Raw genomic sequence first — 15,696 nt, 5'->3', positions numbered from 1 at the left:
GATTATGTACTGGTGAGTTTACTAACATTTAACTAGTAGAAAGTCCCTGAACTCCTGGTGATCTGTGAACACTGGAGGGGAAGGGAGGGGTGGGCCAAATAGCGGCACACTCTCCTCTGAGAAAATCTTCAACCTGCAACATAAAATGATTGAGATACAAATATACACTACCATTTGTGGTCAGAGAGGATTCAAAAATGTTTTTTTTTTTAAATAGATAAAGAAAAAAAAACTGTATAAGCAGAAAAAAGATCCTTCACAAAACATTCTAATATGCTAATTCTTTTGCTCAAGAAACATTTATTATTATTATAAATGTTGAATGTATAATAAATGTGAAAACCATGATAAAAAAATGTTGGTGCTATGATGAATGGAAAGTTCAAAATAACAGCATTTGTTTGAATAATATATAAGAATAGTCTTTACTTCAATCTTGACGAATAAAAGTATTAATATATTTTTTCAATCTTACTGACCTTACTGACTTTTGAATGGTAGTGTATATACAATATAATAGTATTTAATATATTATTCAAATAAAATGTAGTAATTATAATAAACCTTCAAACACATACATACCTGTAACTATCATTCTGGCTATTATATCTAACTAAGGCAAAAATATCTGTGGGATACGTAAAGGAAATCATCTATAAAATAGCTTCACATGCATAACTACAAATGTACACAAAAATCTAAAATAATTAAGACCCCCCCCCCCCCCCCATAAAAACAAGTCACCCATAAAAAGCCTAATCACTGCCACTTAATGACTTATTTCAGCAGTTTCACTCAGTTTGAGAATGAAGGATACGTGTAAAATGGGAGCGAATCATAGAGGGTTTAAAGGATGGAGAGGCGTCATCTCCCTCCTGAAACACGATGGTCACGATGTCGTTCCCTATGTGTCTCTTCCTCTCTACCTGCACAGAGCAAAATAATTAAAGCTATAATCATACATGCACGAAGTACACTTCAAAAAAGCATCAACTTTTATCTTTCCAGTATTAAATGAAAAAATATATATCATTGTACATTCCTAAGTGGGTGTTTGTTGTGTTTGGGTTGTGTGCGCATGTTTGGACATCCCTAATGCCCTCTGACACCTCACGCCCGTTAGCCAGGAAGCATAATTGTGCTTGTTAATGAGTCTGGACCATTATGCTTGAAAAGGAGCTTTTATCTTGTCTCAAGAGCACGTACGCGTGCACGCACACGCACAAACCCCCACACACACACACTCAATTACTACAGTACAAACACACACCCGTTTGAAGCTCAAATGCTACATGGCTCTTTTTCACCTTCCCCTCTCTGCCAGTATCAATCTAATTTTCTCTCTCACACAGAGAAACACACGCATCCAGACACAGATACATGCGCTTGACCACGAGCTGTGACAGGAATAAGTATTTACTTATTGTGGTGACAGATTAATTTCCACTGAGAGCTTAATTATGATTCTCTGCCACATCCCCTCCCTGTCACACAGAACATCCTTCCAGTGTGACATGCAGAACACTTGAACAATACCAACAGGCTTTCATGACACCTGACTCTAACATGTTTCCAGCGGCTAAACATAGTCAAACATGGTTAAGCCCTCTAGGATTATTTAAATGGGATAGTTCAACGAAAATGTTTAATTAGGTCTTTATTACATGTTTTTCCAAACCCATATGTTGTTAATTCCACCTTTAGAACACAGTAGGATACTTTTTGAAGAAACTTCTCCATACAACAGTTCATATTGATTATATCGTTCATGCAATCCCTATTAACTGTCCTTGTTGGAAAATAGCTATGCTTCTTTTAAATCATTCTTCATGTTCCACAGAAGAAAGAAAGTAATTCAGGTTTAGAATGACATGAGGATAACAGAATTTTAATTTTTGGGTAAAGAACAGTTTTTTTTTTTATAATGTACATTCTAAAACTGTGATGCCTAAATTGCAGTTTTTGTTTTACTTTTTAGTGTTTTGTTTTAAATTTATTTAGACAAAAAAGTTTATTGTCAGCCATAACATGAAAATAATTATAAGAGTATCATTATCAGCCCATCTTCCAGCATTCATTAACCAGTCCTCTCTGAATAGGACTATAGAGAGACCAAACACCATAGAAAAAAACAACACATCCATGTAAAACTACAAATAGAATGAGATGAAGACAAATAAGAGCAGAACAAATACACAGAGAAGAGGAAATGAAAGAGAAATTTGAATGATAGAAAGAAGGGAGCTGTGTGTGTTTGAAGGAGGCAGAAAGGAGCCAGTCTGTGGCTCAGTGGGTGGTGAGGGGAAAACAGGCTATATTTAACATCCAAAAGCGCTGGACATCACAGCGGTCAGTCTCTCCCTCTCTTTTTTCTGTTGCCCCCTCCCCCTCAACTCCATATCCTGATTACATCAAACGTCAATCACTTCACTCTCTCTCAATTCATATCCCTCTCTACTCTTGATTATATCATCACACCATAATCCCTTTCTCTCACTCACGTTCTCCCTCCGTTTCTCACTTTTTCTTTTTCACTCTATCAGATCATATGATTGAGTACAAGTAGAGCTCTTGTGCACTGGAGTGCCTGTGGAAGCATTCACAATAGCAGGATTTTCAAAGTATTTGTGTCGGTTCAAGGTCTTGAGAGTCTCTTTAGCCCTCCATGTCAATAACCACCTTTACCAATGCTGAACCGCTTATGAGAAGAACAGAAGCTCATATACACCAAAAGTCTCTTGCTGACTCTAAAAGCATGTAGACACACCGAACTGGTGAAACACTTGACTCGAAGGAATCAAGTACTGTTCTCAAGGGAGAGTGTGTTTTTTTCTTGTAAGAAAATTGGTATTTTGAGACATGCTAAGATTTTATTTGACAGTGTTTTTAATTAGTGTTGTTACCTTTTAAGTAAACTTTAAATGATGACAAAGGTAATCAAAAACTAAAAATGGTACCATTAATGATGCAGATAATGAGCATGAACAATTAAACATTCAGTATTGGCTTTTACAGTATTCAATACTGACCAATGTACACTACCGTTCAGTACGATTAAAAAAAGTTAAAAAAAAGAAATTAATACTTTAATTCAACAAAGACACATTAAATTATTCAATAGTACACTGTAAAAAAAATATTTTCAAGATTTGTTGTCACAGCATTTTTTCTTTTATCAAATCAACTTCAATAATGTATTTAGTTGAGATGACTTATTATTTTGAGTTTCTGATGATTAAATTAATCTCCTTTGTTGTATTAACTCACTTTTTCCAGTTCAATCAACTTAAAAAAGTAAGTAACCTGGTTGCCTTAAAATTTTAAGTTAAAACAACAATATTTTTTACAGTGGGTGTACAAGGATTTCCAATGATTTACATTACATTTAAAAAATTCATTTTAAATTGTAATATTTCACAATTATAATGTTATTACTGTATTCCGTGTCATATAAATATAGCCTTGGTGAGCATACGAGACTTCTTTCAAAAACATTAAAAAAAATGTACAGACCCCAAACTTTTGAAAAGCAGTTTACATTAGAATAAACCATCAGTATCGGCCAGTAACCAATTTAGGTAATTGTGTACAACTTACCTGTTGCTTGTTCTCTTTAGAATAAGGTAACATGGTGGAAACATGGAACATGAGCTCATGACCCTGATAGACTGTGTAGATGGAATTCATTCCTGTAGTGTCATCTAAACAGACAAGAGAGAACGAATAAGTAAAATACAGTTAAAAGGTAAAAAAAAATAAAAATCCCTCTGTTGATTTGTAAACGCATGTATGTGTATTTGTCCTACTTTTAGTGTCCAGTCCTCCTCTATACCCTGCCCAGCCCTGCAGACAGATTGTGTCGCCAAGGAGATTCAGAAATTTGTCAAAGGTCTCACTTCCTGTTTCTGAAAAAAGTACAAAAACATAGAAAATCAACTTGATTGTAAAGTAATAATAAATTTAATAGATATCAAGTGTGAGCCACCTTATTCTGTTCACAGATATTATAAAATCAGTGTGAATTGCATTGTAGTTCCGTAATATGATGTATTTCTACGCGAAACAGGATATTATTTTATTTGGTTATTGGCTAATATTGTTACACAGATATATTTAGTATTACAAGTATGTTATAGGTTCTGTGCTAAAAAAACATGTTCAGTCTGTATTCATCTATTATAATGGCTGAGCAGCTCTTATGTTGGTCATTGATTTGAATGTGAGGAGGTGTGGTTTAATCTGAGTTTGCGCAAGAGCAGGCATATTTTCCGTTCGGATCCTTAGGGAAAGTGGAGGTCCTACAATATAAGATAGATTAAAATCTCTTTCTGTATGCATTCACTTTGTGAACTGCAGAATAGAATATTTGTGCTCTTTATTTTCAGTGGATTGAGTTTCCATAGTGACCATTCATTATATTACATTACATTCATTATATTATTATGGTGTCACTTCTTCACTGTTTGGCTTGATGTACGGCTGCTACATTATATTTAATGTTATATGAGAGTGTGGTTACCTGATTGTGTGAAATATTATGTTAATAGTGGCAAATGTCATTAGCCATTATAGAGCTGTAATGTCGCGGCGGTTCAATCCGGGTGTTTGCTCTGAGGTTCTGTTGGTGTGTTTGTAGGCGTGGGGTTTGTGGGTGTGTACTGTCTATTTGTTGCTTATCACCAGCTGATCACTCAATCAGCCTTCAGCTCATCACTAATGCTTGTTAGCTGTCTTTATAGAGTTGATTGTGCTTCGTCAGTCTCGTTTGTCTCTCACACAGTTCCTGTGTCCTAGTTTTCGTTGCGGAGTTTTGCGTCATGTAATCTCTCAGCATTTCTGCCGTGTTAATTGCACAGCTATATACCATTTTGCAAGATGTAAACAAAACTGGTCCAGAAGCACTTCCTGTTTCAGTTTTTAACACTATAAAAGCTGGGATAAAATACAACCAACAGAAAATATAAAACTGAAAATCAAAAAGTTAAACAAACATCTTTAAGATTTTTTCTTTACATGTGAAATAAAGAAAGCAGTTACAAACTGAAACAGGAAGTGTTTCTGGACCAGTGTTGTTTACATCTTGCAAAATGGTCTATACAGTTTTATGTTACTGATTAAGTTATTTGTTTATTGTAGAACCAAATTTGAGAGTCATACATTTGCGAGATAAATAACTCTCATACTCATAGTAATACACATCCTAGATTATACACCAGCATTTATTATTGCAGAGGATTCATCATTCATCAGGGCCTGAGACTGCAGCTCGATGACCAACTTCACAAAGTTATTTGGACATCTGAACATCATAAAGAACTGTAGAGACTAATCACAAAACCACCTAATATCTGTATACTTGAAATCCAAATCTGTTGATATGATTAATTGTTTATTTTGCCAAGGGCCTACGCTCTTCATATGTATATTTTCTTTGCATTTGTATATTTCTTTGACGGTGAACATGTACACACTGTATTTGATTATTGTTATTCAACATTCTTAAGAGTAAACTAGTACAATTTAGTACTACTGCTTGCTCTTCATTACTTTTGTGGTCATTGGACATCAAAATGTGGTAATCGACCCTCTGAAACAGTTGGCATCGTAATAGTAATTAGTGCAATGCATTTCATTTTGTTCACTCACCGTTGCTGAACATTTCATCATCTGTCAACTGTCCATCTTTGGCATAAAGAACACCAAATTTAAAGTTTACGCTGCCCTGTAAGAACAAACAAACACATATGAGGAGCATTCACGGGGAATTCACAAAGAAATTGATTTAGAAAGGTCATTTATTTGCATTGTATTCTTAAATCAAACATACACACATTTGACAGTACAAACCTCTTGTTCCTCCAGCACCAGTAAATCCTGCCAACAATAAATAAATATATAACAGTTTAGCTCAAATCATTATATCCCAATACAATAAAAGAATCGGTTACCATCAAGGTTACATTTCTAAACACCAGTTAGGAGCACTAATAGTGTGAGTTACACAAACATTACAGAGCATGTCCATGCATTCAAGTATCTGAATGCCACTGACAAAGGCCTTTGATTAGCGGCACACATTTCCACAAAAGCCAAGCTCTCTGGAGCAATGGCAGCTCAGACAGTGTCTGCGTTTGAATCCTAAAGTAATTATGAAGCAGAACAACAAACCAGAGCAAAAATAGACGGTAATTAACAGAGCAGAGGACATGTAATGTTGATTGATAGGTGTGGGTGGGCACCTTCTGAATCTCTGGATTAAGGATCTCCCTCGGGCCCTTTTCGAAACGATCCACATTCATGGCACTGGTGGATGAAAGGGTCAAGAGGGGCGAATTGATGTGTTTTCATTTATTTTGCTCAAATTAAATCTTCGCATTTGCAAATAGGGTGCATTACAGACAGACTTACCTTAATATAGATTTGACTGATAGTGTTTTTGTTGGACTGTATGGAAGGCTGATTTTTAGAGTACCCTGAAAGAGATGAACACATTTCTCAAATTATACAAATCTAAAGCGAAATGTGACATGGCCAGCCCGTTCTCATCCTTTAACGTCATATAGAACCCTACATGCAAAAACGGCGCTATACTACGCACATGGCACCCTTTATCGTTAATATAACACGCGAACCCAAGACGTCATAAATCCTTTAGCGTGAATATAACACGCACACCCTACCCCACACCTAAACTTAGCCCTCACAGCGCGTGTTATATTAACGATAACCGATGCCATGTGCGTAGTATAGCGCAGTTTTTGCATGTAGCGTTCTATATGACGTTAAAGGATGAGAATGCATTGACATGGCACAACAAGACAGCAAGCCAGTAATGCTGGAGTTTTATAACTGAGACCTTGTTGTTCATAGGAAGGTGATATTTAATACCATGTCACTGTGCATTTAGGGTTTTTAGGCATTAAGTCTTCTTCACATACCGGCCTTTGAGACAATGGAACAAAACGCTGTAGTCACTTTGATGCACTTTGCCAATGCTCAGAGCAAAAGTGACGCACACACGACTCACCGTCTTGCGCCAGAGGATGGCTCGGTATTGTGGGATCCTCTGGTTGTTCTGGTCTGACAGAACCACAGACAGGAAGAAAGGGTTCTTCTCCGCATCCGTCCCCACATAGTTCTGGTGAACTATGGAAAGAAGGGACAGAAATTTTTTAAAAAAAGAATAGTAATTTATTCCTGTGATGGCAAATCTAAATTTCCAGCAGCCATTGCTCCAGTCTTCATATTAGAAATCATTCTAATATGCTGACTTGCTACTCAAGAAACATTTCTTATAGAGAGTTCAAAAGAACAGCATTTATTCGATTTTTTTGGTCCAACTTTATACTAAGTGACTTTAAGTACTATAGGCTACTTACATTGAAAAATAAGTATAATGTACTTATTGTGCTCATGTTGTATTGTAAAACACTTTTGCTGCTGTTGAGGGTAAAGTTAGGGACAGGTGTTGTGGTATGGGTAGGTTTAAGGGTAGGTTAAAGTGTAAGGGATGGGTCAGCTGTGTAATTACAGATGTAATTAATTACATAAAATAGTTACAGCTGTAATTACATGCTGGTAATTTTTAAAATATAAGTACAATGTAAAAACATGTTTGTGCACAATAAGTGCATTGTATCAAATTATTCATTTCAATGTAGGTACATAGTACTTAAAGCCACTTAATATAAAGTGGGACCTTTTTGTTTACGGACACTTGTGATCAATTTAATGCATCCTTGCTGTGTCATAGTCATAGATTGCCTGTGTAATGTAAAATGAACAAAGATATACTACTTTTATTAAACATGAAGAGAACTCAAACACAACAATCAATAAACATTAACACAAGACAATGAACCGAGGAAGACAGAAGGCTTAAATACACAGAGGATGATGATTAACAGAACAGGGAACAGGTGTGGACTAATTAGAAACAATGACAACGAACGAATGACTAGAATTCAGGCAAACCAGAAAATGCCTGTGTCTCAATCAGTTCCCTAGTATGTAAATCACATCAGTAAATCGTGTAAATGAATCCGGCCAATGGTAAGACCCATTCACTACACATTGGGGCAGTGATTATGACATGACTACGTACAACGTCAACGTACAACATTGTAGAACGTTACTGCTGGTATAGGCATGATAAAAATGACGGCATAATTTTTTTTATGCTGTTTAAGCACATTGTTCTGTTACATATCCTTACAACATTTTAACTGAATATTAATTATAAATTTTAACTAGATGTGTTCACTACCTTGTCTTTTCAAATCGAGTTGGCTCGTGCATTTTTTATTTTGTGCTTCAGAAATGTGACAATGATTTTAACAAATTATTACAATTAACATGTTAAGACCAATGCATATGAACCAGTTGGTTTTTAATCAATGCATCAATAAAACGAGTGAATCTAATTTCTATTTTTCTATTTTCTTTTCTGAATATTGTAACTTGAGCCTTCTTGACATGCTGCCTGCACAATGATGCTGATATATGCCACACCAAAGCACCGTGGCCATGTGAACTCCTCAGAGATGTGACTGTGAAGACGCCTGTTTATTTAGATCTATTCCTGGAGCCTCAGAATGAGAGGGAAATAGAAAGGAAGGGATGGAAGCTTTCTGTTTATGGGGAATATTTTGGATTGAGACAGTCCAGATTTACAGACAGAAGACAAATGAAAAGAGGCTGAAATCCAATTAGATGACAAGATCTGGTCTGCCTCTGCATCTCCACCCTTCCTCTGTAGAATATTCTGTCTCTCTCCCTCTCTCTTTCAATCTCTCTATCATTGAATGAAAGCTATTTGCAGTGATTTAAATCAATTAAAGAGACATAATGCAGAATCTGCCCCGGGAATGTGTGTGGGAACAACAGTGTTTGTATTTGTGTGCGAGGAAAGGAGATAAAGAAAGACAGAGAAAAGGAAAAGAGTGATGAAGTGTATGGCAGAGTCTAAACCATAGTATTTTAGTATAAAATGTAAAACACTAGTATAAAATACCATTATTTGCTGCTTCGTCCTCCTCAGCACGAGAATGCAGACATTCGAAAATTGTTAACGGGACCGACAGGTAATAAAATGTATTTGTTTTCACTATTTTAAATAAGATGCAACCGGTTCTGAATAAGAACTCAATTCCCAACCCAATCTAATTCAGTTATTTCTTACACAATTCAACTTTTTCTTTCCCATAAAATTTATGTTTTATATATTTATAAATAATGCCACATTTATGCTCTCCATGTGTTAAGTATAATCTCAACATGTACTGTATGTGTGTGTGCATGTACAATATACATATGCAGTACAAGTGAATTTGTAAATCTGTGCTGGTATATGTGCATACTAGTGGAATCCCACCTTTTCCCAGAAAGTATTTGAAGTACCATCTGGTGTGGTACTCTGGGTTCTCCAAATGGACATCAGTTCTCCTCCATGTTCCAGGCGTGTAGTCAGAGGTCTGCAGAAAAGCCCCACCAAGAATTTAACTAGGTACAGGGCTCAACAGTAAATATTTGTTTTGTACTTGCCCTGTAACATTTTCAATCCCCACCTCCCACCTCCATGCGAAAAAAACCCCTCCATGTTAGCCAGCTAGATATCCTAATCTTGGAGACAATTTTTTATTTTTTTTGCAGAATTAAACTGAGGACAGAATTGGCAGTAATAATGTGGAATATATCATACAATTTTATTTTTTAAAAGTTTACTTTCAATACAATACAATAAAAAGAATGCCAGAAACAACATGTCTGGTTATCCCTCTGCTCACCCAATAATCAATCCCATCATGTTCCAGCACAAATTCTAATTGATATTTTCATGCATACAAATTGTTAAAAATAAAATAAAAAATAGTGTAAACAACAGCTTTCCAATCAATGGTGCCAGTCCACCCTAAATCATTAACAACCAATCAAGAGGTCTGTTTTGGTGGGATAAAGCTATGAAGGTTGTCATAGCTACAGTCTGGTGCTTGAAATGAAAAGGACAAGTGGATGGAGGGAAGAGAGAGAGGGGGAGGAAATGAGAGAGAGAACATTGGGGATTGATTGAATTGCTTTGCTTAGATTGTTGTTTTTGCTGATGCATGTGTATTTCATTGAAACACCTACAGACACACTCGCAAAAGACAAAAGCTGGCAGTTTTGGTTTGTTTCTCACTGCCAGAAGATGAATATTTGTTCTCACTTTCTTTTCTTCTTCTTTAAATACATTTGTATCGCCTCCGTTCCTGCAGTACTGCACTGTCTTGAACCTCAAGCCATCAGTATGCATGTAAATAAGTTCAAAACCTTATTGAATCTCTCCAAGGTTCTTCAACAATAGTAGGGCTGTTTAACCTCTATCCTGGTCCTAGTTTTCATAAAATTTTCATTTATAACGCTTGGTGGTCTATTACAATCCAGCACATACAGTGCATACAAACACACACATTTCAGTATTTCACCACACAGTATTTTTAATGAGTATCTTACCTCATCTATTGAACCATTCTCCACTCTGAATCTCCCAGCTCTCTGTATGGCCCCGTCTGCATCACTGGAGATGAGCTGAGGAGAAACACAAATACATCATGAGTGTGAGACCACCTGCATCAAGTAGAAGAGCTACACACAAGGGTTCAAAAGTCTAATAAAATGCAGTTCCACACAAATATTACAACGGTTTTCAACATGGATGATAATAACAATGATGCTTGAGCACAAATCATCATTTTACAATGATTTCTTAAGGATCGTGTACAACTAAAGACTGGAGTAGTGATGCTGAATATTCAGCTTTGCCATCACAGGAATAAATTACTTTTTTAAACATATAGCAATGGTGAGCATAAGAATCGTCTTTCAAAAACATTTAAAAAATACATCAACTAGTCATCACTAGTATACATCACTAGTGTAAATAACTTGTCCTAAAAAAAAACATTCGGTAATATCAAGTTTTTATTGTAACCTTCATTCTATTTGCTGTTGAATCTTTCTCTTTGGTTAAGAAACAACATAAGCAAATTTAGAAATGCATATAAAAAGACACAAGAGAGACAGCAAAAAGGCAGCATATCTAATCTGCTGTGACATACACTCAACACATATACAGATGAGTTTGAATCATAAAAACCCTTCAATGTAGCATCAGACTAAAGTGTTAAGTGATGCCTGTGTCAAGTCCTTCTGCTTGCAGCATTAATCTCTCTCTCTCTCACACACACACACACACACACACACACACACACACACACTGTTTGTTTTTGTCTGTAAGAGAAGTAGTATCAGTGAAAGTCTATCTGCTCCGATATTGTGTGTGTATGTGGGACAATCACTTGCACCTGACACGATGTAATCTGGGCTTTGCAGTAAAATTGCAACATCCCCCCAGATGGAACAATGTTGGTTGCTAGGCAACAGAACACAGAACCTCTCCCATTTCCTTTTTCTTCAGTCACCTTGTTTTCCTCCTCACATTTCTCTCACCTTTCTTCTCCACCTGTTGGTCTGCCTCCCTCTCTCTTTCTCTTCCCTCTTCTTTGTATCTGGCATACCAAACTGCTACAGAACGCAGCTGCACTGCAGCTAGAGAGACTAGCTGTAAGGGTGTGAGTTTGTTGTGTGTGTGTGTGTGTGTGTGTGGCAGATGGTCTGCCTTGGCTTGAGAATGCCAAAGGTCCAGGAAGATCATTCTAGATAGATTCTTGCTTTCACACTAATCACTTAATAAGCACTAATTTGGCATCCTAGTTGAGATAAATAAAAAAAATGTATTAAAGGCCTATGTCACTTGGCTCTGATATCTGAACTGGCATGCTTGTATTCTTATGATTAGCTAATAATACTTAATAAGTGTTAATATTGGGTTTACCTGTATTTTTTTTGAGTCGCAATATTCCCAGCTAACATCAGAACTTTCCTAACATTCTGGCAAGGTTCTCGCAAAGTTATGAACAAAATTTGTTCTTCCATTAATGTTAAAAGAATGTTCGTTCAGAGTTACCTGATCTTTAATAATGTTCTCAAAACAATAGCACAGAAACATTATCTATACGTTGTTCATGGAATATTGGATGCTTGTCTAATGGAATGTTCCCTTAACGTTCGCATAACCAATAAAATATGTTTTTAAAACATTTTTAAAAAACTGGACGATTTTAATGTTCAGAGAACTTTCAGAAACACGGCTGCACCTGAAAGCTTATAGGCAGCTGACGTGTTGCCTTGAGCCCTACAGGCAATGACTTCCCTAGTGAAAAAAAAAAAGAAAAACATATACAAAAATGTATTTTAACATTTAACAAACGCAACACTTTTGTTTTTGCCCCCATTTTACATAAGCTGAACTTAAAGATCTAAGACTTTTTCTATATACACAAAAGGTCTATTTCTCTTAAATATTGTTCACAAATCTGTCTAAGGCCACGTTTACACAAACCCGGGTATTTAGCAAAACGAATATTTTCCCCCTCTCCGTTTTCAAAAATAACATCGTGCACACACCTGCATACGCCATCGAGCGCCATCATAATTATGCCAAACCTATTGGCGGCAATGTAGGGGTTAAGGATAAAGCCATGCAAGCCAATCAGAATCCTCAGAATCGACAAGAGAGGACCTAAAACGCCGTTTCTGCCAGTTCACACGGCAACACATAACCGGCGTTTTCATAAATCTCCACTTTGCCCGGAGTTTTTAGAAATAATCGTTTTCAGTGATAAAAACGGCTTTTTTGTGTAAATGAGAGGGCAAAACGCAGAGAAATATCTGCGTTTTCCCATTGTGTAAACGGGGCCTAAATCTGCTTGTGGAATGATGTCCACTCCTCTTCAATGGCTGTGCAAAGTTGCTGGATATTGGCAAGACCAGGAAACACGCTATCGTATACACCGATCCAGAGCATCCCAAACATGCTCAATGGGTGACATGTCCTGTGAGTATGTTGGCCATGCAAGAACTGGGATGTTTTCAGAGAACACCTCTCCAAAGTGCCAGACACCATCTAATGTGAGCAACTGCAGTCAGGTCGAGACCCCGATGAGGACGATGAGCATGCAGATGAGCTTCCCTGAGATGGTTTCTGACAGTTCATGCAGAAATTCTTTGGTTATGCAAACCGACTGTTGGAGCAGCTGTCCGGGTGGCTGGTCTCAGATGATCTTGGAGGTGAAGATGTGGATGTTGAGGTCCTGGGCTGGTGTGGTTACACATGGTCTGCGATTGTGAGGCCGGTTGGATGTACTGCCAAATTCTCTGAAACGCCTTTGGAGACGGGTTATGGTAAAGAAATGAACATTCAATTCACGGGCAACAGCTCTGGTGGACATTGCTGCAGTCAGCATGCCAATTGCATGCCAAGAGTGGCCTTTTATTGTGGCCAGCCTAAGGCACTCCTGTGAGGTGGATGGTTATCTCGGCAAAGGAGAAGTGCTCACTTAAACATATTTAGACAGATAAGTGAACAATATTTGAGAGAAATAGGCTTTTTGTAGGAATTTTGAAATAGGAATTTTGTTCAGTGTACATTTATTTCATACTAAGTATACTAAAAATCCATTAACATGTTTACTGACAAATCGTTTAAGACTTAGTACTATAAATATTAAAATTCAACTTTATTTGGAGTACTTCTTTATTGCCAGATGCACATTTCTTAATATTAAGATGTGATTTAAAATGTGTTTAAAATAGTGTTTAACACTATTAGCAAGGATAGGATGATTAGATACACTTTAAATATCTTGAAGAAAAATACTAAACTTGCAATAGTTCCACTTTAGCACAATCACACACACACACACACACACACACACACACACACACACACACACACACACACACACACACACACACACACACACACACACACACACACACACACACACACACACATATATATATATATATATAGTTTATTTGCCAGACTCATGTCCAAAAAACACACACAAGACAAGACAAATAACAATGCACTCTCAGTTTGGATGTGAACCTGGAGCAGCTCACTAAGGGATTTGAGAGTGCCACCATGATACTGTTGGTGGACTCATCCAGACCTTGCATAAACTTAAACATCAAATTTCTTAAAAGGGTAACACTTTAAAATAATGGTCAGTAGTTAACAAGTAGCTATGCAGGAAGTAATAGGTAGTACTGCATTAACACCGAAGTTAATACTATTAACTAATATGGAAGCAATATTAACTAAGCATTAAGTAATAGGTAATTAGTACAAAGGTAGTTCCTTGGTAGGTATTTGATTGTTACTAAAGAAATATATCCTCATTGAGAACTACTTGTGAACTAAGAATTAATAACCAATTAATTACTAATCACAAAAGTAACATGTCTAAAAAGTGAACAATTGTGGGGGTTTTATACTCTTAACATGGTCATAACATTTCAAAAGCATGTGCCTCAAATGGGTTCTTTGTGGAAACCAGTTTATGAAGTTTATATATCCCCCCAAATACATTAGCTAGGTTGAGATTGTGACCACTACTCTTGCCAGGATGGGCGCATGTTCTCTGTTTATTTAAAACTTAAACATAAAATAATCCTAATAAAGACAGTTTTTAAAAATAAATCTTAAATAATTAGGAAGTGATGCTGACACTCTCATGATTGGATTAGTTCACTATTATGAGCTCTATTTAATGTCAGTCACATATATCTCAGACTCCAAAGACCTATAACTTTATGTTACAGTAGCTGCCTGAGGAGGACTTCTCTTTAGGACATGAATATAAACATTGATGTTCGCTTGTCAAAAACAATTTGTATCTTTAATGAAGAAATTGGCAGCATTTATGTTACGATAAGCAGAAAAACCACATCTTCCAGATTACAGTGTTTGTTAGAATATTAGTGCCTCACAGAACCTGTACAGTATGTGTCAAATATAAAATTAAATTACTTGTATCATTTGTGAAAAACATGTTAACTCCTCACTAGCTACTTAAGCGTTACCTTGTTATCCTGCAGGAACTACTAGTGATGTGGCCCATTATTTTAAAGTGAAAAACATGTTAACTCCTAACTAACTACAAGCGTTACCTTGTGTAAACATTGCGGGATGACGAGGTAACGCTTGTAGTTAGTTAGGAGTTAACATGTCATCCCGCAGGAACTACTAGTGATGTGGCCCATTATTTTAAAGTGAAAAACATGTTAACTCCTAACTAACTACAAGCGTTACCTTGTGTAAACATTGCGGGATGACGAGGTAACGCTTGTAGTTAGTTAGGAGTTAACATGTCATCCCGCAGGAACTACTAGTGATGTGGCCCATTATTTTAAAGTGAAAAACATGTTAACTCCTAACTAACTACAAGCGTTACCTTGTGTAAACATTGCGGGATGACGAGGTAACGCTTGTAGTTAGTTAGGAGTTAACATGTCATCCCGCAGGAACTACTAGTGATGTGGCCCATTATTTTAAAGTGAAAAACATGTTAACTCCTAACTAACTACAAGCGTTAACGCTTGTAGTTAGTTAGGAGTTAACATGTTTTTCACTTTAAAATAATGGGCCACATCACTAGTAGTTCCTGCAGGATAACAAGGTAACGCTTAAGTAGTTAGTGAGGAGTTAACATGTTTTTCACAAATGATACAAGTAATTTAATTTTATATTTGACACATACTGTACAGGTTCTGTGAGGCACTAATATTCTAACAAACACTGTAATCTGGAAG

The 15,696-nt window shown here is 36.5% G+C and overlaps 1 protein-coding gene across 6 annotated transcripts in view; it reads right to left on the bottom strand.

Moving 5' to 3' along the window:
* The window catches only part of garnl3 (GTPase activating Rap/RanGAP domain like 3), a 69,147-nt gene that overhangs the window by 16,406 nt on the left and 37,045 nt on the right, over nucleotides 1-15,696 (bottom strand). For all 6 annotated transcript variants that reach the window (XM_039659211.2, XM_039659210.2, XM_039659208.2 and 3 more), the window contains exons 3-14: nucleotides 10,492-10,566; nucleotides 9,374-9,473; nucleotides 7,028-7,146; nucleotides 6,409-6,473; nucleotides 6,240-6,303; nucleotides 5,848-5,874; nucleotides 5,647-5,722; nucleotides 3,807-3,905; nucleotides 3,598-3,701; nucleotides 818-926; nucleotides 583-628; nucleotides 27-133 (exon numbers count right to left, since the gene is read on the bottom strand). In XM_039659211.2, the coding sequence (XP_039515145.1) occupies nucleotides 27-133; nucleotides 583-628; nucleotides 818-926; nucleotides 3,598-3,701; nucleotides 3,807-3,905; nucleotides 5,647-5,722; nucleotides 5,848-5,874; nucleotides 6,240-6,303; nucleotides 6,409-6,473; nucleotides 7,028-7,146; nucleotides 9,374-9,473; nucleotides 10,492-10,566 (991 nt within the window). The remainder of the gene's footprint in view (nucleotides 1-26; nucleotides 134-582; nucleotides 629-817; nucleotides 927-3,597; nucleotides 3,702-3,806; nucleotides 3,906-5,646; nucleotides 5,723-5,847; nucleotides 5,875-6,239; nucleotides 6,304-6,408; nucleotides 6,474-7,027; nucleotides 7,147-9,373; nucleotides 9,474-10,491; nucleotides 10,567-15,696) is intronic.

The sequence above is a fragment of the Pimephales promelas genome, chromosome 4 (assembly GCF_988280905.1).
Source record: "Pimephales promelas chromosome 4, fPimPro1.hap1.1, whole genome shotgun sequence".
Classification (NCBI taxonomy): Eukaryota; Metazoa; Chordata; class Actinopteri; order Cypriniformes; family Leuciscidae; genus Pimephales; species Pimephales promelas.
The sequence above is the reverse complement of the archived record's forward strand: the minus strand, read 5'-3'. Positions and strand labels throughout refer to the sequence as shown.